This window comes from Phyllobates terribilis, unplaced genomic scaffold, assembly GCF_046119375.1.
Source record: "Phyllobates terribilis strain yellow unplaced genomic scaffold, ASM4611937v1 Scaffold_1__5_contigs__length_1240528914, whole genome shotgun sequence".
Classification (NCBI taxonomy): domain Eukaryota; kingdom Metazoa; phylum Chordata; class Amphibia; order Anura; family Dendrobatidae; genus Phyllobates; species Phyllobates terribilis.
Window position 1 is genome coordinate 140,716,089 of NW_027362761.1, and position 27,497 is coordinate 140,743,585.

General features: G+C 42.8%; 1 protein-coding gene across 3 annotated transcripts in view; it reads left to right on the plus strand.

The window, feature by feature from the left end:
• Nucleotides 1-27,497, plus strand: part of FREM1 (FRAS1 related extracellular matrix 1) — a 261,719-nt gene that overhangs the window by 57,324 nt on the left and 176,898 nt on the right. For all 3 annotated transcript variants that reach the window (XR_012299496.1, XM_073667881.1, XM_073667873.1), the window contains exons 3-5: nt 10,935-11,029; nt 11,707-12,008; nt 16,042-16,241. Coding sequence is in view for 2 of the 3 variants with exons in the window: in XM_073667881.1 (XP_073523982.1) it covers nt 10,935-11,029; nt 11,707-12,008; nt 16,042-16,241 (597 nt within the window). In the remaining variant the exon portion in view is untranslated. The remainder of the gene's footprint in view (nt 1-10,934; nt 11,030-11,706; nt 12,009-16,041; nt 16,242-27,497) is intronic.

Here is a 27,497-nt window from a genome sequence, read left to right on the forward strand (position 1 = left end):
GACATGCACCCGTGCTTGATTGGCAGACCGGAGAAGTCCTTCGCTGGGGACAGGACTGCCATAAGACTTGTTTAGTTCCCGTCCATCCTGTCCGTCCTTCTCCTACTCCAGCCAATCTACCTGGTCTTCCGGCTCCTTATTGGTCGTATGCGGACGTCTTTAATAAAAAGGAGGCAGAGACATTACCCCCTCATAGACCATACGACTGCCCAATCGACCTGATGCCCGGCGCTACTCCTCCCCGTGGGCGCATTTACCCTTTGTCCACTGCTGAGACCCGATCCATGTCAGAATATATTGAGGAGAATCTGGCCCGGGGATTCATCCGGAAATCTACTTCCCCGGCGGGAGCAGGTTTCTTCTTCGTCAAAAAGAAGGACGGCTCACTCCGTCCCTGTATAGACTATAGAGGCCTTAACCAGATCACGGTGAAGAATAAATACCCCCTTCCGCTCATTATGGAATTATTTGACCGTCTGAGGGGGGCTAGAATCTTCACCAAGCTGGACCTCCGTGGGGCGTATAACCTGGTCCGTATCCGTCAGGGGGATGAATGGAAGACGGCATTCAACACCCGGGACGGCCACTATGAATACCTGGTAATGCCCTTCGGTCTCTGTAATGCTCCCGCCGTCTTTCAAGAGTTGGTCAATGACATCTTCCGGGACCTTCTCTACTCCTGCGTAGTGGTGTACCTGGACGACATCTTGGTCTTCTCTCCGGATCTCCCCACACACCGGAGGGATGTTCGTCAGGTTCTGCTCAGGCTCAGGCAGAACCACCTCTACGCTAAATATGAGAAGTGCCTCTTTGAGCAGACCTCGCTTCCGTTTTTGGGCTACATAATTTCTCAGACCGGCCTACGAATGGATCCTGAGAAACTGTCTGCCATCGAGAAGTGGCCTCGACCAGAGAGGTTGAAGGCTATTCAGCGGTTCCTGGGCTTCGCCAACTACTACCGCCTCTTCATACCGCACTTCTCTTCCCGGACTGCCCCAATCTCTGCGCTCACCCGTAAGGGCACTAATCCCAGAGAATGGCCGCCTGAAGCTGAGGAAGCCTTTCTTTCCTTAAAACAGGCTTTCTCTTCCGCCCCGGTGCTGCATCGCCCGGACGGCAACAAACAATTCTTCCTGGAAGTTGACGCCTCCTCCTCTGGAGCCGGAGCGGTACTTACCCAAAAATCGTCTTCCGGGAGAATGGTAACTTGCGGCTTCTTCTCCAAACTCTTCTCCTCTTCCGAGCGCAACTATTCTATAGGAGACCGAGAGCTATTGGCCATCAAGCTGGCATTGGAGGAGTGGCATTACCTGCTCGAGGGGGCTCTTCACCTGGTAATAATTTACACGGACCACAAGAACTTGGCTTACCTCCAGCGTGCCCAGAGACATAACCCGCGCCAAGCCCGGTGGTCCTTGTTTTTTGCTCGCTTTGATTTTGTTCTTCATTTTCGCCCGGCTGACAAAAACATCAAAGCTGACGCCTTGTCCCGATCCTTCCTGGTGTCTGATCTTGAGGAGGAACCTAAACACATCATCGATCCCGCCAGAGTAATGCAGGTGGCCCCCGTGAGTCTAAATCGTCTCCCTCCCGGAAAGACGTTCGTAACGGTACCTGATCGGGAGAGGATCCTACACTGGGGTCACTCGTCTAAGCTTGCTGGCCATGCCGGTCAGAAAAAGACCCTCCAGCTTATCACCCGGCACTACTGGTGGCCTACCCTGCACAAGGACGTAATAGACTTTGTTTCTGCCTGTGTGTCCTGCGCCCGCAACAAGGTTCCGAGACACCTGCCAGCCGGTCGCCTCCTTCCTCTTCCAGTACCTGCTGCTCCCTGGCAGCATATAGCTATGGACTTCATAACAGATCTCCCTGTCTCTGCCGGTTGTACGGTCATTTGGGTGGTCGCTGACCGCTTTTCCAAAATGGCTCATTTCATTCCCCTGCCAGGCCTCCCGTCTGCACCCGAGCTGGCTAAAGACTTTATCCGCCACATCTTCCGTCTCCATGGCCTGCCCCTCCACATCGTGTCGGATCGTGGGGTTCAGTTCACCTCACGCTTCTGGAGAGCCACATGTAAGCTGCTAGACGTCACCCTGGACTTCTCCTCCGCATACCACCCACAGTCCAATGGTCAAGTGGAGCGGATCAATCAGATCCTGACCAGTTACCTCCGGCACTTCGTTAATGCCCACCATTCAGACTGGGTGGATCTCCTGCCATGGGCCGAATTCTCTTACAATAATCACGAGAGCGAATCTTCCTCCAAATCCCCGTTTTTGTAGTCTTCGGTCAGCATCCTCGGATCCCTTTTCCCGTCTCCACCTCGGTTGACAATCCGGCTGCGGAATCTCTCGTTAGCAAATTTTCCTCCATTTGGGAGAGTACCCGATCCGCACTCCTTCAGTCGTCCGAGCGGATGAAAAAACACGCTGACAAAAAACGCCTGGATCCTCCACAATTCCGTCCTGGAGATAAAGTCTGGCTCTCGTCCAAGTATGTCCGGCTCAAGATTCCTTCCTACAAGTTAGGGCCTCGGTTCATCGGCCCACTAGAAGTTATCAAACAAATCAACCCAGTGGCCTATAAATTGAAACTCCCGGCCAACTTGCGGATCCCTAACTCCTTCCATGTATCTCTCCTCAAACCCGTGGTACTTAACTCTTTTTCCAAGTCTACAGGTACGCCTCCTGCTCCGGTTTCCGCTGAAAACGAGTTTGAGGTAGAGAACATTCTGGCCACCAAAAGGGTAAGAGGAAAAACCTTTTTTCTGGTAGATTGGAAGGGGTTTGGTCCTGAGGAGAGAACGTGGGAGCCCCGGGAGAACATCCATGCCCCTCTCATCCTTGATAAATTTCTGTCTGGCCTAAAAAAGGGGGGCCTAAAGGGGGGGGTACTGTAGCGTCGGCGTCCCTGCCTCCTGCTAGGCAGGGACGCTGTTCCCCTCACCTCTCCGCTCCGTGCCCGGCGTCCTCCTCCCGCTCTGCTGGCAGCGCGCGCTGCTTCCCGGCCACTGTGCTTAGGGCGCGCGTGCGCTCCCCCTCTCTTAAAGGGGCCGCGCGCGCCGTCCTAAGGAGTCCCCGGCCAATGGCCGGAGGACCTCACCATATATAAGGCACCTCCTCCAAAATGGAGGTGCCTGAGCAATGTTGTTGCAAAGCCTTCACTCTGCTTCAGCCCTCAGGTCCCGTTACCAGTTACCTGCCAGTCACCTGCCAGATTCCTGCTTGATACCTGCCTGATATCCGCTTACCTGCTTGCAAGCCTGCGGTCCAACGGTCTGCCTTCCGACACCTGTCAGTCTGTCTATGGACCAGCCTGCCCGCTCACCTGGGAGCGCTCACCTGCTACCTGCCTGCTAGCCTACCTGGAGGCTCTGCCGTCACTTGCCGTGACCACCTGCCAGTCCAGAGACTCTTGCCCGCTCACCTGGGAGCGCTCACCTGCTGCCTGCCTGCTAGCCCTCACCTGCTACCTGCCTGCTAGCCTACCTGGAGGCTCTGCCGTCACTTGCCGTGACCACCTGCCAGTCCAGAGACTCGTGAGCGCTCCCAGGTGAGCGGGCAACTGCTACCAGCCTGCTAGCCTACCTGGAGGCTCTGCCGTCACTTGCTGTGACCACCTGCCCATCCAGAGACTCTTGCCCGCTCACCTGGGAGCGTCCACCTGCTACCTGTCTGCTAGTCTACCCAGAGACTGTCCCTGTGACTACCTGCCCTTCTACCCAGAGACTGTCCCTGTCACTTGCCGTGACTACCTGCCCTTCTACCCAGAGACTGTCCCTTCTTCCCTGGGAGCCACCCGCTTCCTTACAAGGACCGCCCCCTTGTATAGTTGCTCAGAGGTTCCGCCTCCCAGACCCGTTACACTTGGTCTCTAATCTGAGCTGCTGTTAACCTGCGATTTCTGAGGCTGGTGACTCGGATAAACTTATCCTCAGAAGCAGAGGTGACTCTTGGTCTTCCTTTCCTGGGGCGGTCCTCATGTGAGCCAGTTTCTTTGTAGCGCTAGAATACCTAGAATATAAGACATATTTTCAGTTGTTTCACACTTTTTTTGTTAAGTATATAATTCCACATGTGTTAATTCATAGTTTTGATGCCTTCAATGTGAATGTACAATTTTCATAGTCATGAAAATACAGAAAAATCTTTAAATGAGAAGGTGTGTCCAAACTTTTGGTCTGTACTGTATGTATGTACAGAACACATACACACATATTTATACACAGAGCATATACACACATATGTATACAGAGAGCACATATACAGATGTATACAAAGAGCACATATGCACACATTTACACAGGGCACACAGACATATACACAGAGCACATACACACATATGTATACACAGATCACATACACACATATGTATGCACAAAATATATACACACATATGCATTCACAGAGCACACACAGATGTATACACAGAGCACATATATAGACACACTATAGAAGACTTAACAGCCTGTCTCCTCCTGTTCAGTTCTTCTAGACTCCTGCAAGGTACAGGACTTTTGGTCACATAATGGTCACATGACTGTGAACACGTCACCAAAGGTCCTGCTGCACTTTTAACATTGAAAACTGCACTGATAATACAAGACTACTATTGTCAGTTCAGTTTCTACTTGTATTCGCTGGGGCCATCATGGGTATGTAGGGTCTGGGCAACTGCCCAGTGTTCCGCCCAAACGCCGGCCTTGGCATAAGTGTATTAATATACTCACCGATCGCCGTCTTCTCTGCTCCTCTTCTGAGTCACGTGACAATCGTTCAGACTCTCTAGATCATACTGGAGTCTATGTGACTCGGAAATGGCTTTCAATTCCCAAACGACAGTGACTCTGTACATATGAACACGACCTTTCTTGGCCATGCGTTGACATGTGGAATACGACATGCCAGAAGTCGCTGTTTCACATCTTGAATTGTTTCCTCAGACATTTCCGGATGTCCTCCATCATGCCTATGACAGAATACACGGTTTAGACGACGGATTTCGGCCTCCAAACTTCTTTAGAAACTCACTTTGACACCTCTTTAATGACTCAGTTTTCCAATAAGTTTTCACAATGAAAACACGCTCTTCCAAACTGTGTCTGTACATTGTTCACAAATGAAGAAGGAATTTGGCTGGAGTTAAATGCAAGCACCACACAAAAGCTACAGACGCGCAGAAAGGCGTGCAGCAAGTCTATCTTGTAGTGGAGGCGACCGGCGGGGCGACAAGTCGGTGAGACCACTCATCGCCAGGATGTTTCTCGTCACTGTCGCTGAGGTTCATTGCACTCTCACTTCTCATGAACCAAAGTACGTACAGTCCCAATTTCAGTACGGTTGACTGTCTCTTTTAGAAGTTACACCAATTTTTCCGGGTAAAGTAGTGAGTGAATCACCCTAAAAAGAAAGAATAAAGAATATAAAGAATTAGGCTACACTGCAGTTTTAGATGTCTTCTGATAATATGTTATAATTATTTGCAAAGGAAAACACTTTATATTACAACAGCTTAGTGATGTTTGTGAGGCACTTTATATACAGCAAGCAAAATATTTCCTTTTTTTGGAATGAATGATGAATGGAACATGTTAGAAGAAGTGTAACAGGACACAAAAGTTTCTTAACTGTTTAGTTAATATGAGCCCTCACTAGAAGATACACTGCTGCCCCCTACTGGGGTAAAACTTCTGATGTTTTGTGTCTGAAAAAAACATTTATCTCTCTATACTTTTGCAATATGATCTCTATAAGATATTGTTTGTAAGATTTTGGGAAAGACTAAGCCTGATTTCTGGCCTTGATACTGAATGTCTTAGTAAGCATGCTACAATTCTTGCAATCTGATAGTTTTGATGACTATAAACACCCTGACATACACTGATATGGCATGGAGCAGGGTGAAGTGGAGGAACACAGCACAATTATGTATGAAGAAAGCATGAAAAGCACAAATGTGGAGCAAGTCAACAACGTAACTAACTGTGGTTGACATTGCATATATGGAGACACAGAGGCATCAAAAAAATTTGCAACGGTACCTTCTGTGTGCCTCATATATACCTTGCTGGTAACCACTCAGGCTGCACAAAAAGTAAATTATCTACTGAAAAAAAAGGAAAATTTACTTTAGGTCACATATACTGTATGTACAACAAAGCGTTACATACTTTAATGTCATTGTTCCGAATGCACCCTCCATTGTTCTACTAGGTTATAGCTGAAGCCGGTGCTATCCATGACATTATAAGGGAGTAGGTAGGCAGGCGACAAAGAAAATAATTCCACTCTACAGGAATGTACTGGTAAAATCAAGCCTGTGGGTAAGTATGAATGAGTGGTCTCTCCTAAGCTCCTTAAGCAGGACTGGAGCACCTCTTAATAACACAACCTTTTTTTTTATTAATGTTTAAATAGGAGCTAGGGACAGAGGTCCTAAACTCCTCTTATAGGGAAGCAATCATCAGAAACTGACCTATTGTTTAAATCAGATTTTTGTGTTACCTGTCTTTTTAAAACATTTTTGGTGGCATTTTTTTTTTTACAATCTATATTAAGGAAAAAAATAGTCATCTTGCAATTTTCATACTGGCCACTGAGGCTTTTTTAGACTAATTTTTCCTGTGTGTTCAGGAAGAGTTTTCAGTAGCCTCCTTATCAACAGAGGCAGGATTACAATGACAGGTAACACAGCTGATAACATAGAATTCATCAATAACAATGGGTGATTTCACACCTCACCAGATCCCCCTCCTTTCACAATCACTTTGCACATGCTCATTAGATGCAACAATATAAATAATAGGTTCAGGCAGGATCCGAATATTGAGGCTATGTACATGTGTAGTTTACTGAAACAAATGGAAGAATGAGCCTAATAAACCCCCAAAACTTGAAAATTGCCAGCGTTCTATTTTTCTTGTTTTTAATATAATAACAATAAATAATAATTTTTATTTGTATAGTGCCAACATATTCCGCAGCACTTTACAGTTAAGTAGGGACATGTACAGACAATATAAACAATACAATGTATCAATGTACAATGTATCACATATCAACAGTTACATGAGGAGTGATGGCCCTGCTCACAAGCTTACAATTTATATATTATATTATCTATTAATATGGATTATAATAAAATAAATAAACACTGTCAAAAAAATTAAAAACATATATATTTAACACTGTAACATGATTTAAACATTAGGTCATTTTTTTTATGATAGCTTCCCTTTAAGAGCTTCTTTTTTTTTGAGTGAAACTGAGAGCAGTGTAGACACAGTCAATATCATAAAAACTAACTGTAGAGATGTCCTACAACATGATAAATGGGCTGTGAGCTAGTTTTTTTTATTTAAAATAAAAGTAGAACAATTGTGGTCCAATTAAATATACACTGCTCAAAAAAATAAAGAGAACACTCAAATAATACATCCTAGATCTGAATGAATGAAATATTCTCATTGAATACTTTGTTCTGTACAAAGTTGAATGTGCTGACAACAAAATCACACAAAAATCATCAATGGAATTTATTAACCAATGGAGGCCTGGATTTGGCGTCACCACCAAAATTAAAGTGGAAAAACACACTACAGGCTGATCCAACTTTGATGTAATGTCCTTAAAACAAGTCAAAATGAGGCTCAGTATTCTGTGTGGCCTCCACGTGCCTGTATGACCTCCCTACAACGCCTGGGCATGCTCCTGATGAGGTTGCAGATGGTCTCCTGTGGGACTAAAGCTTCCGCCAACTCCTGGACAGTCTGTGGTGCAACGTGGCGTTACGTTGGTGGATGGAGCGAGACATGATGTCCCAGATGCGCTCAATTGGATTCAGGTCTGGGGAACGGGCGGGCCAGTCCATAGCTTCAAAGCCTTCATCTTACATGAACTGCTGACACACTCCAGCCACATGAGGTCTGGCATTGTCCTGCATTAGGAGGAACCCAGGGCCAACCGCACCAGCATATGGTCTCACAAGGGGTCTGAGGATCTCCTCTCGGTACCTAATGGCAGTCAGGCTACCTCTGGCGAGCACATGGAGGGCTGTGCGGCCCTCCAAAGAAATGCCACCCCACACCATTACTGACCAACTGCCAAACCGGTCATGCTGAAAGATGTTGCAGGCAGGAGATCGCTCTCCATGGCATCTCCAGACTCTGTCACGTCTGTCACATGTGCTCAGTGTGAACCAGCTTTCATCTGTGAAGAGCACAGGACGCCAGTGGCGACTTTGCCAATCCTGGTGTTCTGTGGCAAATGCCAAGCGTCCTGCACGGTGTTGGGCTGTGAGCACAACCCCCATCTGTGGATGTCGAGCCCTCATACCATCCTCATGGAGTCTGTTTCTAACCGTTTGTGCAGACACATGCCCATTTGTGGCCTGCTGGATGTCATTTTGCAGGGCTCTGGCAGTGCTCCCCCTGTTCCTCCTTGCACAAAGGCGGAGGTAGCGGTCCTGCTGCTGGGTTGTTGCCCTCCTACGGCCACCTCCACGTCTCCTGTTGTACTGGCCTGTCTCCTGGTAGCGCCTCCAGCCTCTGGACACTACGCTGACAGACACAGCAAACCTTCTTGCCACAGCACGCATTGATGTGCCATCCTGGATGAGCTGCACTACCTGAGCAACTTCTATGGGTTGTAGAATACGTCTCATGCTACCACGAGAGTGAAAGCACAACCAACATTCAAAAGTGACCAAAACATCAGCCAGAAAGCATTTGTACTGAGATGTGGTCTGTGGTCCCCACCTGCAGAACCACTCCTTTATTGAGTGTGTCTTGATAATTGCCAATAATTTCCATCTATTGTCTATTCCATTTGCACAACAGCATGTGAAATTGATTGTCAATCAGTGTTGCTTCCTAAGTGGACAGTTTGATTTTACGGAAGTTTGATTTACTTGGAGTTATATTCTGTTGTTTAAGTGTTCCCTTTATTTTTTTGAGCAGTGTATATATATATATATATATATATATGTATATATATATATATATATATATATATATATATACAGTACAGACCAAAAGCTTGGACACACCTTCTCATTTCAAGATTTTTCTGTATTTTCATGACTATGAAAATTGTACATTCACACTGAAGGCATCAAAACTATGAATTAACACATGTGGAATTATATACTTAACAAATAAAGTGTGAAACAACTGAAAATATGTTTTATATTCTAGGTTCTTCAAAGTAGCCACCTTTTGCTTTGATGACTGCTTTGCACACTCTTGGCATTCTCTTGATGAGCTTCAAGAGGTAGTCACCGGAAATGGTTTTCACTTCACAGGTGTGCCCTGTCGGGTTTAATAAGTGGGATTTCTTGCCTTATAAATGGGGTTGGGACCATCAGTTGTGTTGTGCAGAAGTCTGGTGGATACACAGCTGATAGTCCTATTGAATAGACTGTTAGAATTTGTATTATGGCAAGAAAAAAGCAGCTAAGTAAGGAAAAACGAGTGGCCATCATTACTTTAAGAAATGAAGGTCAGTCAGTGCGAAAAATTGGGCAAACTTTGAAAGTGTCCCCAAGTGCAGTTGCAAAAACCATCAAGCGCTACAAAGAAACTGTCTCACATGAGGACCGCCCCAGGAAAGGAAGACCAAGAGTCACCTCTGCTTCTGAGGATAAGTTTATCCGAGTCACCAGCCTCAGAAATCGCAGGTTAACAGCAGCTCAGATTAGAGACCAGGTCAATGCCACACAGAGTTCTAGCAGCAGACAAATCTCTTCAACAACTGTTAAGAGGAGACTTTGTGCAGCAGGCCTTCATGGTAAAATAGCTGCTAGGAAACCACTGCTAAGGACAGGCAACAAGCAGAAGAAACTTGTTTGGGCTAAAGAACACAAGGAATGGACATTAGACCAGTGGAAATCTGTGCTTTGGTCTGATGAGTCTAAATTTGAGATCTTTGGTTCCAACCACCGTGTCTTTGTGCGACGCAGAAAAGGTGAACGGATGGACTCTACATGCCTGGTTCCCACCGTGAGGAATGGAGGAGGAGGTGTGATGGTGTGGGGGTGCTTTGCTGGTGACACTGTTGGGGATTTATTCAAAATTGAAGGCATACTGAACCAGCATGGCTACCACAGCATCTTGCAGCGGCATGCTATTCCATCCGGTTTGCATTTAGTTGGACCATCATTTATTTTTCAACAGGACAATGACCCCAAACACACCTCCAGGCTGTGTAATGGTTATTTGACCAAGAAGGAGAGTGATGGGCGCTACACCAGATGACCTGGCCTCCACAGTCACCAGACCTGAACCCAATCGAGATGGTTTGGGGTGAGCTGGACCGCAGAGTGAAGGCAAAAGGGCCAACAAGTGCTAAGCATCTCTGGGAACTCCTTCAAGATTGTTGGAAGACCATTTCTGGTGACTACCTCTTGAAGCTCATCAAGAGAATGCCAAGAGTGTGCAAAGCTGTCATCAAAGCAAAAGGTGGCTACTTTGAAGAGCCTAGAATATAAGACATATTTTCGGTTGTTTCACACTTTTTTGTTAAGTATATAATTCCACATGTGTTAATTCATAGTTTTGATGCTTTCAGTGTGAATGTACAGTTTTCATAGTCATGAAAATACAGAAAAATCTTTAAATGAAAAGGTGTGTCCAAACTTTTGGTCTGTACTGTATATATATATATATATATATATATATATATATATATATATATATATATATATATATATATATACTGTATATAGGTACACAGTATATATAGATAGAAACACTGCCCATGCCACCACATGGATTCTTTGCTTCCACTTCCAGCAGGGCACGTCACTACTTTATTCCCTTATATCATATCCAGATATATTGCCATATTGCCATTTTATATAAACATAATTTCTATAAGCTTTATGTTTAGTGTTTTTTGGGAATTAATAGTTTTGTATGCACTGTGTAATTACAGGTATTTGACTGTCATTTTTTGAATAACGAAGTTAAATACATCCACTATGGCTGTCCCATATTAGATGAAGATGAAGTCATGCTTCGGCTTTACAGGTCAGATGGAATTGTTAAAGCTCTTAAATGGAGTCTTTCAGCACAGAATGTTCAAACTAAGTGCCGCACTTGGTGCTTCATGGCAAGACTAATCATTTATATACATATAATCAAGACTGATTATATGTATTAGTTACTGCACTTTTCATTGATCCAAACATTTAGATACATCTTCCCACCTCCTTGTTTTCTCTCGCCACATCCCTCTTCTTTGATTGATAGTTCTGGCTTCATAGAGCCAGAAAAGGTCAGGGATAGAAGGAAAACAAGCAGGTGGGAAGGTGTAACTAAATGATTGGCCCCATCATGATTCACCTAGTGCTTGTACTTGGTTTGAACAGTGAGTCTGTGCAGACAGAGTCTCTTTAAAAAGACATTTATTGGAAAAAAATAATTTCAGAATGTATATTTAATAAAAATGTCATTTTATATTTCATTGTCTTGAGTCCACCAGAAAAAAATGATTTTGTGGGCCTACCATCCAGTGCACATCCCCAAACATAGCATTGTGTAATATGCTGTTGCCAGTAAACCTCTAAAAGGTGAAAAACCCAGTGCCATAAGATCAGAACCTAGGAATATCATTGGAAACTCTGGTCCTTTGGTCACCCAGGGTCCATGTTCTGGCCCAACCTGTAACCCAAAGGCTAATACATGTGTCATTGCTATGTCCACAGGTTTACAGAAAATCAAACATTCACAGAGAACTTCATATTGAGGATAAAGTTAGTGGAACCAGACTGTAATATTATAAAGCTGGGACCTAAGAAATTAGAAGTCATAGAATTCTATGGGCTATCAAATACAATTGACAAGAACACACTGAACTTTGACTATGAAAATAGGTTGAATCTGGAGTGTACTGTCCGTGTGGCTTCTTTGGAATCTCAATTGCCAGCTAATGGTCAACTTGTCACTGGAGATCCTGTCAAAGAGCAGCCGCGTGGGGACCATCCCCACAGCTACTTCAGTGGATCCAGTAAGTTTTGTTTATAATTATTAGCACATAGTAAAGTTGATTGGTATTTTTCATACAACTACATTCAGAGATGGATAGAGGATGTTTCTACTCATCACATTATATAATATAGCAAATACCAAATACTAAAATAGTTTACGTACAGGCATCTCATCTTCAAATAAATGGTAGAACATCCATGATAATCCCAGCAGCTAGCCAACTGCGCCTTCTCGACTCTATCTCACTTTCCACTTTTCTGACTAATAGATAAAGACTCGTGATGAGACCACATGTTGCCTCTTGTAACAAGTCACTTTTCAAGACTTGTAATCTTTGTTGGGCAGTAACAAGTAGCATTAAAGCGGTATTCTCAAGTTGTCTCTTGAGCAGTCTTTTTACCTCCTGGATTATGGTGGAGTGGGCACTCTTCTTTGGAGACTAGCAGAACTGTAGTATTAGTAGAACTGTAAAGCTCAACAAATGTTCTGCTGTAAAACATTCAGATATCAGTGGTTTGTTTTAAAGTCTACACTGTTATCACTGTCTATTTTCATAGAAAGATAACAGGGCATTTGAACAAATACAGGGCTCAGTGAGAGCTGTGATTAGAAGACCTTCATTGGTAGAAGCTGATGCTGCAGGCTGGGGATTTTGCAAGATTTATAACAGCAGCTTGTAAAAAGCTGAAAGAGGTCGGAGGGAGGTGAGCAGATAACTGCTGTATATAACTCAATGGGCTGAAGAGAGGTGTCTGGGAAATTAGGAGTTAACTCCTCTTCTGGAACTTAACTACTGCGTTCTCTGGGCCAAGGCCTGGGAAGGCACTAGTGGAAAACTACATGGAAACAAGGTTTACACTATGTAAGATAAAAAGCTGTCATTGCAGGAGAATGAAAGCAGATAAAAAAGCATGTCAATTGCAAACTTGCTTATTTTCATGCTGGCTATCTAACTAAAGCAGTTTAATAACTTGAAAATACCCCTTTAATAAAAGGTCATCTAACTTTGCATCAATCTGCAGTGTGCTGTAAACCCATATCATATCCAGAGCACTTAAAACCTCATCTGTAGATGAATTAAAATTACTCACACAAATGCTGCAAAAAATAGAAGATATAAACGTGTCAGTGGATTTGCATTTCAAAGACCTATATGCAGTTGTGGGGAGATTGATCTTACTTGTCATGGCTCAGTTTGGAGATTCAGTCTGGTGACCTTGTTATGAACGTGTACATACTCACACACGGGAAACGTCGCACCTACACCCAACTGGTCACTGTACAGACTAGAAAGGTCCTAGCCGCCCAACCAAAAAAAACACCATGGAGCTAACTACTTAAAAGGCCGTCGAGGGGTTTCTGGTATCTCCTGATGAACCAGAGGGGAGGCTGCAACACACTAATGACAAGGAGGAAGGAAAGTGTGAAGTAAGATATGAAAACTAAGGGTGAGAAACTAAAACACATTCATATAGGGTAGAGAGGGAAAGCTAAGGAGAACCAAAAATAAAAGGAACAAGTATAACCTCCCAGAAACCTAACAGTGGTAAAAGGAAAAGGTGTTGGGACGGAAAGCAAACAGACTCACTGCAAGAATACAACTGGAGTTTACTAAGCAAGGTAAACCCCATAGCTGAAGGACCGAAGGGCTGTAACTCCTGAACGCATAATTACCAAGAGGTATAGCCACGAAGGAAGTGCAGTGAAGGGTGAACCCCCCCACCTAGAATGTGATAGGGAAAACCAAAATATGAAAATGAGGAACACCTGGAGATGAGCAAGCCAAGAAAGGAAAACAACGACAATAGAAAACATCAGCATTTGGACACGGAAGAAAGGGCAATAGCTCAGCAGATAGAGGAACCGACCACGTGGCACCAGGCCACTGGATCGAATCCCCAAACCAAGCCATGACAGACCTGTTGTTTCGTGGCCGGTTTTTCGTCTGCTGGGCTACTGCACTTTTCATACCTGTCCAAGTGCTTATTGTACATATTGTCTTTAGTCTCCCTTCTTGGTTTACTCCTCTCCAGATGTTTTCCATTTTCCCATTTTGGTTTGCCCTATCACATTTTGGGTTTGGCTTTAAATATTATCCCTTCACTGCACTTTCTTGCTGGCTATAGTTCTAGGGGAATTTGTGCTAAGGATTTCCAGCCCTTCAGAGATTTTCCCTGCTAGGCAAACACTGTTTGTATTCGTGCTGAGTGTTTGTTTGCCTACCTTCCCAGCATCCTTACCTTTGACCACAGTTAGGGTTCTGGAAGGTTATTCTTGTTTCATTTCTTTTTGGTTCTCCTTAGTTTTCCATCTCTCCCCTTTATGAATGTGCTTTACGTTTTCTCACCCTGGGTCTTAGTGCCCAGCTGCACACTTTCCTCTCCCCTTGTTAGCAGTGTGTAGCTTAAGCAGGTAACAGAATGCAACAGCAGAGACACAGGCGAAACAACAGTCTATTTTCTATATTTGACAAACTAATATTAATGATAAAACACATATAATACAATCAGATTGTTTGCAATATTTAACAGTAAAATAGCAGGAATTGGCACAACAGTATAAATTATGAGAATAAATTATAATTCAAGGATCGGCAGTTAAAAATGATCTACTGGAGAGAAGGGGAAATAAATTATCACTAATTACACTGGGCGAGGGGCCGTCTTAGAAATCCTTGTTAGTACTCTGTTCCTGTCACAAATCGCCGCTCGTTCCTCCTGTCTCCCTCTATTCTCTTTTGCAGCACGGCTCTGGCGTCTGCCAGGCCCCATCTGACTATTGTCTTTCCCTCTATTTGCACCCGATACTATATGTTCTTGCCAGAGGTAACGGCCCATCTCGCGTGTCCTTCCTGTTCACCAGCCCGACCATGAATCTCTGACCTGACACCTCCAGAAGTTCTGTGACATCCTGCCACTGGCTCGCACACCTGAGAACTGTGCTGCCGTAACTCGCTCTCATCCTGTGGATCGACATCACTCAAGTGAAGAACCTTGACTGGCATCGCTCGGGTCTTCGGGTTTTGACCGTCAACGTCTGGGAACCTTGACCGGCGCGTTCGGGTCTTTGGGGCTTGACCGTCAACGTCTGAACTGGGAACCTTGACTAACGTAGCTTTAGTCTTCAAGGCTTGACCATCGACGTGGGAGCTGGGTATGTCCGCAGTACTTCTCTTTCTCACAGGAACTCCGGATGCTGCTGCGGCTCCTTCCCTCTCTCTTCTTGGCACCTAAATCACCTCAGCAGTTGTGCACGCGCTCTTTTTCTCCTGAACTGGTCTCCCTGACGTCACCTGACCCAGAGTCCTCACCAATCCTGTCCTCTCTGCTACACTTCTTTGCCATTCTGGTTTCGCAGTGTTTTGTCTCCTTACATAGCAGCCTCTCTTCAAGTTCCTCAGGAGGTACAAGAAATCCCTCAATGACCTTTTAGGGAGTCTGGTCCGAGGTGGTGTTTTTTAGTTGTGCGGCTATGGATTGTCTAATCTGCACAGGGACCAGTGGTGTATGGGTGCGGCTTCTCTCTGTATTAGTCTTCTTTATTCCTCTTACCCGAGTGTGAGTGTGTCACGTTCATAACCTTACTGACAGATACCCTTTAAAACCACAGTATGTTTATATTTTCTGCATATTTGCATTGCAGATTTTACCCACTCAATTGATGAGCCAAATCCGCATCAAAATCAAGATATGCATACAGATTCTGTGGTTATTTGCTACACATTTGTAGTAGAAATTCAACTCTGTGTGCATGTAGCTTTACTCTGACATCCAAGTTCTCCTGACAAAAAACATAAAATAACCTAGAATTTCATGAGCCTCAAAGCAACCTTAGCAGAAATATCAATGTCATTATCCTAAAAAAACATATTTTCTAAACTTTATTTATCGCTCTGGAAATCCAGAATACTTGAAAATTCATTAATTATAATGCCCAGTTACAGCTAGATTAATGGAATTAGACTGTAATGATGAAATACATCTAACCCTAGTGACGGAATATTTAATTCACATTGAAAATAAAATGTATGCAATTACTTTTTCTTTTTCCAGACCATAAGTTAAGTCCTCTATGTAAAAGTGGAGGTTGCATTTCAGGGCTGAAAAAGTTGCAGACCACCATAAAAACCACCTGTGAGGAATTTCTTGGCATGGGAATGAGGTATCAGCATTTAGACCCCCCATCTCCTAATATTGACTACATCAGTATCAGACTGGATCTCACTGACGCACGGAGCAAAGCTTTGTACAAGGTACCGTTCTTAACAGTTAATGTTTCATTTATACTGATTATTCTGTTTAGAATGTAATTCATTTTTCATGGCCCAACCAGATGCTTTGCTTTGGGTGGAGTTGGTAAGACATGTCCAGCAGGAACTGTCTGACTAGGGAGGTGCCGGCGCCAACTTTGCCTTGGTACAGATACAGGTGTGAGGGTAGCAAACTGAATATTTGCCCCAGAGTATGGAAAGCCTGTGTCTGACTTTGGGCCCAACATTCACGGTGAAAGCACTCTTTGTTAACAAATGCATTTAACCTTTTTGATGGCTTTGTGAGCCATGTGCCATATGGGTTGAACACTAATTTCTAGCTCCAATCTAATGATTATGATTTTCCAAGTTTTACATTTTCAGTGGCAGAAATGTCAGATAGTCACAGTATTATTTCCAGAGGCATTTTAAACTGTGGTTATTCTAGACCAGAGGAGGAGATTTTGAAGGTCCACTCCAAGTTTTTAAAAACAATGTATATCCCTTCAAATTTTTATTGCACCCATGCCATATAACTAACAAAGATTGGTAGGTCACTTACAAAGTGGCGTTCCTGAGCTTTGTTGTAGCTGAGCTTTAATATGGTCCTCTGGTGCGTCAGTCAGAGCTTAACGGGGGTGGTGAAAACAAATTATCAGTCAACTATCAATGGGATATGTGATAACTTGCTGATCAATGCAGGTTCGGCCTTTGGGACCTGCACCAATAAGCAGAATTTGGAACTTGTATCCTTGCTAGAATAGCACATGCTTGACCTGTGCTCCTTTTATTTCCTATTGGTCTGCGGTGCGCTGATCTTGGCACTGTAGAGATTGCATGGAACGCCGACCTGCCAATCCATTTTGTAACGGGGATAAAAGTTGCCCGTTGAGAATAAAAATTCTCCATTCTTTGGTGTGGGTTCCAGCTAGGGGACTCCTACGGATCAGAAAGTCATTACCTATCCCATGGATGTGTGATAACTTGTTTTAACCGGACATCCCCTTTAACTCATAGAAAAGAACCTTTATCATCTGACACTAGAACACATTACATTTCTCTTATATTAAAGCTCAATATATTGTAAAGCACCAACTTATAAGACATTAAACATGGAGGAAGAAATGTAGCAGTCTGGTATGCCAGCTACTAGTAAATGAAGTATGAGATATTGAAGAATAGACTCGGCATTGCCATGGATTCATAATGGCCATGCTTCTTTTGTTTGTTTTCTTACTTTTCCGCACACAGCTGTACATCTGTCACTGACGTTATTTATCCAGATGGCGCTTTGTAAAATATTTGCTCGATCACAAAGTAAATATGTGCATTCAAAAAGTAATGGGGAATATCCTCAGTCATTTGCACTGCATATGATAAATCTACTTCATTTTGTTAGAAAAGTCCTGATTGAAAACTTCTGATAAGTCATCGCTGGGTCAGTCCTAAGAGCATCTAGCGACTTTCTATCTAGTCTTTGTGGGGGAGGACAAGAGGTTTCCTTCTTTAAAGGAACAATTCTTTCAGAATTCTTACAAATCAAGCTCATGGGAATTGTCTATCTTGTGCTTTTGTCTCCAATTAGGTTAACTCTCTGATGATCTCTTTATTACCAGTTTCTTATATAGCGCCAACATATTTTGCAGCACTGTACAGAGATTGTCACTATCCAATGAGCGACCATGATGTCCGCACAGCAGGTTCAACTGGGATTAATTCACTGAAAGCACAGAACTGTAGTGGACACAAATATACACTGTGTGAACTAAGCCTGAATGCAAAGGCAGAGCCTGAAAGCTGTTTGTCAGGTTTACACTATCCGTACATAGGTACAATAATGCATTTTTATTGAAAACGTACCATCATCAGAAACAAAACAAAAAACAAAGTTAGATAAGTGAAAACAAAATGCAAACTTTTTCTATTTTTATCAAATGAACACTATAAAACACAAAAATATATATTAATTTGGCCCACAAGAATGTAGATATTTTTAATAACACATTAAAGAGAATTACTTTTATTTTCTAACTTTGCGCAATTTTTTTTAATGAAATTAAGTATAATGGGTTAAATGCATATATACAGTGGCGACCAAAAGTTTTGCTTTTTGTTTTTGTGTGATTACTTCTGTCTGGTTGTTGTGATGCCATTTCCCTGGTTTTGAATGGAAAGTGCATGAAGTTGTCATCATGCAAGACCTTAATGTGAACCAAAATGCTTTTGAGTATAGGTATGGTCATTTAATTAAAGAAAACTGACTGTCAAAAGTTTTGCATATACTATTTATTGATCACAATATTGACAGTAATTCATTGTTTACAATGCCATAACTTAGTATTTTGTAGCATAACTTTAGTTACTGCACCACACCAACGGGGCATTGAAGCCGCTAGGGTATTCAAGACATCTTGGGGGATCTTGCTCCATTCTATTTGCAAATCTGCAAACAATTCATCTTTATTGCTATGGGTACGAGCCCCAACTCGTCGCCTTAACTCATCCCAAAGGTGCTCTACAGGGTGTAAATCAGGTGATTGCCTTGGCCATTGCAACAGGCGAACATTTTTCTTTGCTAACCAATTTTTGAGTAAATTGGATGTGTGCTTAGGATAATTGTCTTGCTGGAATTTCCATCCCCTGCCTACTTTGGTTTTACCATGTGGCAGCATTACATTCTCCAGTATATCCTTGTACATGGTAGCATTCATATTTCCATCAATTCTGTGCAGAGGGCCAATGGCAGATGCAGAAAAGCAGCCCCAAACCATGGCATTGCCTCCACCATGTTTCACTGTACAGTGGTGGCCAAAAGTATTGGCACCCCTGCAATTCTGTCAGATAATACTCAGTTTCTTCCTGAAAATGATTGCAATCACAAATTCTTTTGTATTATTATCTTCATTTAATTTGCTTGCAAGGAAAAAACACAAAAGAGAATGAAGCAAAAATCAAATCATTGATCATTTCACACAAAACTCCAAAAATGGGCCAGACAAAAGTATTGGCACCCTCAGCCTAATACTTGGTTGCACAACCTTTAGCCAAAATAACTGCGAACAACCGCTTCCGGTAACCATCAATGAGTTTCTTACCATGCTCTGCTGTAATTGTAGACCATTCTTCTTTGGCAAACTGCTCCAGGTCCCTGATATTTGAAGGGTGCCTTCTCCAAACTGCCATTTTGAGATCTCTCCACAGGTGTTCTATGGGATTCAGGTCTGGACTCATTGCTGGCCACCTTAGAAGTCTCCTGTGCTTTCTCTCAAACCATTTTATAGTGCTTTTGGAAGTGTGTTTTGGGTCATTGTCCTGCTGGAAGACCCATGACCTCTGAGGGAGACCCAGCTTTCTCACACTGGCCCCTACATTATGCTGCAAAATTTGTTGGTAGCCTTCAGACTTCATAATGCCATGCACACGGTCAAGCAGTCCAGTGCCAGAGGCAGCAAAGCAACCCCAAAACATCAGGGAACCTCCGCCATGTTTGACTGTAGGGACCGTGTTCTTTTCTTTGAATGCCCCTTTTTTTTTCCTGTACACTCTATGTTGATGCTTTTGCCAAAAAGCTCTACTTTTGTCTCATCTGACCAGAGAACATTCTTCCAAAACGTTTTAGGCTTTCTCAGGTAAGTTTTGGCAAACTCCAGCCTGGCTTTTTTATGTATGGGGTAAGAAGTGGGGTCTTCCTGGGTATCCTACCATACAGTCCCTTTTCGTTCAGACGCCGACGGATAGTACGGGTTGACACTGTTGTACCCTCGGACTGCAGGGCAGCTTGAACTTGTTTGGATGTTAGTCGAGGTTCTTTATCCACCATCCGCACAATCTTGCGTTGAAATCTCTCGTCAATTTTTCTTTTCCGTCCACATCTAGGGAGGTTAGCCACAGTGCCATGGGCTTTAAACTTCTTGATGACACTGCGCACGGAAGACACAGGAACATTCAGGTCTTTGGAGATGGACTTGTAGCCTTGAGATTGCTCATGCTTCCTCACAATTTGGTTTCTCAAGTCCTCAGACAGTTCTTTGGTCTTCTTTCTTTTCTCCATGCTCAATGTGGTACACACAAGGACACAGGACAGAGGTTGAGTCAAATTTAATCCATGTTAACTGGCTGCAAGTGTGATTTAGTTATTGCCAACACCTGTTAGGTGCCACAGGTAAGTTACAGGTGCTGTTAATTACACGAATTAGAGAACTATCACATGATTTTTCAAACAGTGCCAATACTTTTGTCCACCCCCTTTTTTACGTTTGGTGTGGAATTATATCCAATTTGGCTTTAGGACAATTCTTTTTGTGTTTTTTCATTGAAGACAAATTAAATGAAGATAATAATACCAAAGAATTTGTGATTGCAATCATTTTCAGGAAGAAACTGAGTATTATCTGACAGAATTGCAGGGGTGCCAATACTTTTGTCCACCACTGTAGGTGTTTGGTACAATACATCATTACGTTTTCCAATTGGGCGGTATATATAGTGCTTGCCATCACTACCAAGCAGATTGCACTTGGATTCATCCGACCGCAACACCTTAGACTAATCTGTCTCTTTCCGTTGGCTGTGTTCTTTGGCAAACTCAAGTCGGACTTTCTGGTTCTTTACAGAGATGAAAGGCTTCTTGATTGAAACTCGTACATTCAACCCTACTGCTCTTAGCCGTCGCACACAGTTTGGCGACTTGCTTTGACCCCATATTCTTCATTCATTTCATGAGAAATCTGTACAGCACTTTTATGGATATCAGATACTGACTATTTCTTAATAATGTGATCAACTCTGGAGGAAGCTTTCCTTGGTCGTCCACTTCTAGGTTTGTCAGCTGTTCTATAACCTTCTCTTTCATTCTTTAACCCCTTAACAACATTAGACGTACTAATACGCGTCTGTGCCCTGGGACTTAAGAGCCAGACCCGTATTAGTACGTCATCGCGACACCAGGTACTATGTGCAGGGAGCGGTCACGCACCGCTCCCAGCACATTAACCCCCGCAATGCTGCGATCGAAGTCGATCGCAGCATTGCGGTGGCAAGGGGAGGTGATCGCAGATACTCACCTCCTCTTCCGGCCTCCAGCGCTGTCTGCCGTGGCTTCCAGGATGTTGCCATGACGACCCGATGTCGTCATGACAACATCCGGGTCACCAGACAACAGGAAGATTGTTTGGACATGCGCAGTGCATCTCCAAACTATCTTCTCCCTGTCCAGCGCTGACAGCCTGCATGGCACAGGGATGGTGCTGCATTCCTGTGCCATGCAGGCGATCAGAATAAAAAAAGTGAAAGTCCCAGAGTGGGACAGAGTAAAAAAGTGTAAAAACACCCAGAAAGTGAAAAAAAAATTTTAAAAAAATTGTAAAAATATTTAAAAAAAAATAAAAAAAATAATCCACCAAAAATAAAAATATAATGTACCCATCAATAAATATTATTATAAAAAAACCAAACAATAAAAGTACACATATTTGGTATCGCCGCGTCCGGAACAACCTGACCTATAAAACTGTCCCACTAGTTAACCCCTTCAGTGAACACGGTAAAAAAAAAAAAAAAACGAAGCAAAAAACAATGCTTTATCATCATACTGCCAAACAAAAAATGGAATAACACGCGATCAAAAAGACGAATATAAATAAAAATGGTACCGCTGAAAACGTCATCTCATCCCGCAAAAAATAAGCCGCCATACAGCTCCATCAGTGAAAAATAAAAAAGTTATAGCTCTCAGAATAAAGCTATGCTAAAAAATAATTTTTTCTATAAAATTGCTTTTATTATGTAAAAGTGCAAAACAGAAAAACGATATAAATGTGGTACCGCTGTAAACGTACTGACCCGAAGAATAAAGCTGCCTTATCAATTTTACCACACGCGGAACAGAATAAAAAAAAAAAAAAAAAACAATTCCTGAATTGTTGGTTTTTGTTTATTCTGCCTCCCAAAAATCAGAATAGAAAGCGATCAAAAAATGTCACGTGCATGAAAATGGCACCAATAACAACGTCAACTCATCCCGCAAAAAACAAGCCGTCACATGACTGTCTGCCAAAATCTGGAAAAATTATAGCTCTCAAAATATGGCGATGCAAAAACTAGATTTTACAAAAAATGCGTCTTTTAGTGTGTGACAGCTGTCAGTCATAAAAACCCCATATGATTCTGGTATCACTGTAATCGCACCGACCCGAAGAATAAAGTCGTCTAATCACTTATACCGCATGAGGAACGGCGTAAAAAATAAACTCTCGGGTTAGGGTTGGGCTAGGGTTAGGGCTAGGGTTAGGGCTGGGTTTGGGGTTAGGGTTGTGATGGGGTTGGGATTTTTTTCAAAAGTAAGAAAAAAAGATGACGATATGGCGACTAGTGTTGAGCACAAGTGCTCGCTACTTGAGTTTGCATCGGGTGCTCGGGTATGCATTGAGTATCGTGGGTATTTGAGTGACATGCTCGAGTCTCCGCACCATATGCTTCACGGCCAAAAAAGCTTTACGGGGATTGCCTGCCATGCACGAGCGATCCCCGCATGTTTTTTTTTGGGTGTCTAATAACCATGAAACATGTGGGGCAGGGACTCGAGCATGTCACTCGAGCACACGCAGTACATGGTGCATACCTGAGTACCCGATGCAAACTCAAGTAGCGAGCACTTGCGCTCAAGACTAATGACAACTTATTCAATATGATGACCTAATGTTATCAAATTCTGTGTCGTACCTCTGGGTTCAAAATGTTCACTATACCCCTTAATAAAATCCTTGAGGGGTATAGTTTCCAAAATGGGGTCACTTGTGGGGGAGCTCCACTGTTTAGGCACATCAGGGGCTCTCCAAAAGCGACATGGTGTCCGCTAACAAATTGAATGGAAAATTGACTCAAATTGTTAGTGGACGCCATGTTGCGTTTGGAGAGCCCCTGCGTGCCTAAACATTGGAGCTCCCCCACAAGTCACCCTATTTTGGAAACTAGACCCCCTAAGGCACCTATCTAGATGCATAGTGAGCACTTGGAACCCCTAGGTGCTTCACAAATTGATTCGTAAAAATGGAAAAGTATTTTTTTTTCCACTTTTTCATTTTTACGAATCAATTTGTGAAGCACCTGGGGGTTCCAAGTGCTCACTATGCATCTAGATAGGTGCCTTGGGGGGCCTAGTTTCCAAAATGGGGTCACTTGTGGGGGAGCTCCAATGTTTGGGCACACAGGGACTCTCCAAATGCAACATGGGGTCCGCTAACAAATTGAATGGAAAATCGGCTCAAATTGTTAGCGGACACCATGTTGCGTTTGGAGAGCCCCTGTGTGCCCAAACATTGGAGCTCCCCCACAAGTGACCCCATTTTGGAAACTAGACCCCCCAAGGCACCTATCTAGATGCATAGTGAGCACTTGGAACCCACAGGTGCTTCACAAATTGATTCGTAAAAATGAAAAAGTGAAAAAAAAAACCACTTTTTCATTTTTATGAATCAATTTGTGAAGCACCTGGGGATTCCAAGTGCTCACTATGCATCTAGATAGGTGCTTTGGGGGGTCTCGTTTCCAAAATGGGGTCACTTGTGGGGGAGCTCCAATGTTTGGGCACACAGGGGCTCTCCAAACGCAACATGGTGTCCGCTAACAATTTGAGCCGTTCAATTTGTTAGCGGACACCATGTTGCATTTGGAGAGTCCCTGTGTGCCCAAACATTGGAGCTCCCCCACAAGTGACCCCATTTTGGAAACTAGATCCCCCAAGGCACCTATCTAGATGCATAGTAAGCACTTGGAACCCACAGGTGCTTCACAAATTGATTCGTAAAAATGAAAAAGTGAAAAAAAAAACCACTTTTTCATTTTTATGAATCAATTTGTGAAGCACCTGGGGATTCCAAGTGCTCACTATGCATCTAGATAGGTGCTTTGGGGGGTCTCGTTTCCAAAATGGGGTCACTTGTGGGGGAGCTCCAATGTTTGGGCACGCAGGGGCTCTCCAAACGCAACATGGCGTCCGCTAATTATTCAAGCAAATTTTACAATCAAAAAGTCAAATGGCGCTCCTTCCCTTCCGAGCCCTGCCGTGCACCCAAACAGTGTTTTTTCCCCACATATGGGGTATCTGCGTGCCCAGGGGAGATTGCACAACAAATTTTGGGGTCCATTTTTTCTTCTTACCCCTGTGAAAATAAAAAAAATTGGGTCTAAAGTAACATTTTTGTGAAAAAAGTTAAATGTTAATTTTTTTCTTCCACATTCCAAAAATTCCTGTGAAGCACCTGAAGGGTTAATAAAGTTCTTGAATGTGGTTTTGAGCACCTTGAGGGGTGCAGTTTTTAGAATGGTGTCAATTTTGGGTATTTTCTGTCATAAAGACCTCTCAAAGTGACTTCAAATGTGATGTGGTCCCTAAAAAAATGGTTTTGTAAATTTTGTTGGAAAAATGAGAAATCGCTGGTCAACTTTTAACCCTTTTAGCTCCCTAACAAAAAAAAATTTTGGTTCCAAAATTGTGCTGATGTAAAGTAGACATGTGAGAAATGTTATTTATTAACTATTTTATGTGACATATCTCTCTGATTTAAGGGCATAAAAATTCAAAGTTTGAAAATTGCAAAATTTTAAAAATTTTCGCCAAATTTCCGTTTTTTTCACAAATAAACGCAAGTGATATCGAAGAAATTTTACCACAATCATGAAGTACAATATGTCAAGAAAAAACAATCTCAGAATTAGGGGGATCCGTTGAAGCGTTCCAGAGTAATTACCTCATAAAATGACAGTGGTCAGAATTGTAAAAATTGGCCTGGTCATTAACGTGCAAACCACCCTCAGGGGTTAAGGGGTTATTATACGTGACACTTGAGTCTGAAAACAGTTGAGCAGTTGAATTCCATAACTACCTCTTTTTGGCTTTTGCCTGACTTCACCCTCAGAATAATAAGCTTCCTTACATCTGGGGAGGGATACATTTGGCTTTGTCTTTGCCATGTTTTAACTTAAAAACACATACAAAAAAAAAGTTTTAGGCAAAATTCGACTACCCATGACAAAATATGCAAAACATTTGGCCCAGCAAATGTTGAAAACTAACACATAAAGGGATAAAACAATGTCAAACACAATTTTCTTCCTTATAGCTGACAACCATTTGCTTCCGGTTTACTAAAATCACCAGGAAAATGGCTTCACAACAACCAGACAGAAGTAATGACACTATTAAAAAAAATTCAAAACTTCTGGTCGCCACTATATATGTACTGGAAAATATAAGAATTAATCAATATAGCCCATGAAATACAAATCCTCATACTGCAATGACAAATAAAAAATAAGGTTTTACCTACTGGAATATGGAAAAAAAATGTTTTGTCCTTAAGGGGAACCTGTCACTTTCTTTTAAATCCCTAACTCACTACCACTGGCTTATACTGTAGTTCTTTCCTTTCTAAGAATGTCCCTATCTATATTATCAGTAGTTGCAAGGTGTAAAACAGGAACATTTATTAGGACACATGTGCAATGAAGTGAGGTCTACCTGCCTCATCCTATTTGGATACAGCGTAGGATGCAGCTAGAGCAGATTTGACATGACGTATCCAGACCTTGGAAACATCAATCATGGGCACATAACTATTCATCCTAGTGGCTCCACATCTATGATTTCTAGTAATATATATGAGTATCTGTATACACCGTGTCTGACGACAACACTTCCTATTCTACATAATATAGTTACAGATAGGGACACGTTTCCAAAATTGAAAATTATAGTATAAGATATGGGTAATGATTTAGAAGGTAGTGATCAGTTCCATTTAATACCAATATTGTCTTTGTTTTTAAATGGTTCATAATAATTCTTTTGCTATATTTTAACACCTTAAGATTGTGTCACAGTGTATGCTCTAAAGCAGGGTGGGCAATTAACCCCTTTCTAGCCTTTGCCGTATTAGTAAGGCACAAGCTAGCACCCCCGGTTCAGCACGGGCTTCGGCGCTGAGCCTGCACTGAACCAGGCACATGTGAGCTGATAAATACAGCTGACATGTGCCCGCAAAAGCCGCGGGTGGAATCACGATCCACTCACGGCCATTAACTAGTTAAATGCCGCTGTCAAACTCTGACAGCGGCATTTAACTCTCGCTTCCTGGAAGCGTGTTGTTAGCCCCACCCATCTGTGAACCCGTCACCCTGTGGTTGTCATGTCCTGATTGCTATGAGCGCCGCCGCCGCGTTCAGAATAGCCCAATCTATCAATATAAAAAAAGAATTAATCCTAATTCTAAACGTCAGAATTATGTTTTTTTGGTCGCCGTAACATTGCAATAAAATGCAATAACGGGCGATCAAAACATCGTATCTACCCCAAAATGGTATAAATAAAAACGTCAGCTCGGCGCGCAAAAAATAAGCCATCAACAGGCCCCAGATCCCGAAAAATGGAGACGCTACGGGTCTCAGAAAATGGCACTTTTTTTTTTTTTTTAGCAAACTTTGGATTTTTTTTCACCACTTAAATAAAAAAGAATCTATACATGTTTGGTATCTACAAACTCGTAATAACCTTGAGAATAATAATAGCAGGTCAGTTTTAACATTCAATGAACTTGGTAAAAAAAACAACTGTGGAATTGCATTTTTTTTGCAATTTCACCGCACTTGGAATTTTTTTGCCGTTTTCCAGTACATGATATGGTAAAACCAGTGATGGCATTCAAAAGTACAACTCGTCCCGCAAAAAATAAGCCCTCACACGGCCATATTGACCAAAAAATCAAAACGCTATGGCTCTGGGAACAAGGAGAGCAAAAAATCCAAACGCAAAAATGGAAAATCCCAAGGTTGTTAAAGGGTTAATATTCCGGAAGGGCGACATGAGAGGCCGTGACTGTTGTGGAGGGCTGAAATTAATTCTGCTCATATTAACATATGAATTATAATTATTTTATATTAATATTAATTGCATCGCTTACTATTGAGTAGAATTAACTATGCTGACATCCACCTACATACCGTATGAGCCCACACACAGCCCCTATATGCTGTAAGAGCCCACACACAGCCCCCTAAATACAGTATGAGCCCCCACGTAGCCCCCTGTATACAGTGTGAGCCCTCACATAGGCTTCTATATACAGTATGAGCCCCTAAATAGCCCCCTCTATAAAGTGTCAGTTCCCACATAGCCTCCTATATACAGTATGAGTCTCCACATAGACTCACTATATACAGTATGAACCCCAAATAGCCCCCTATATACAATATGAGCCCTCACAT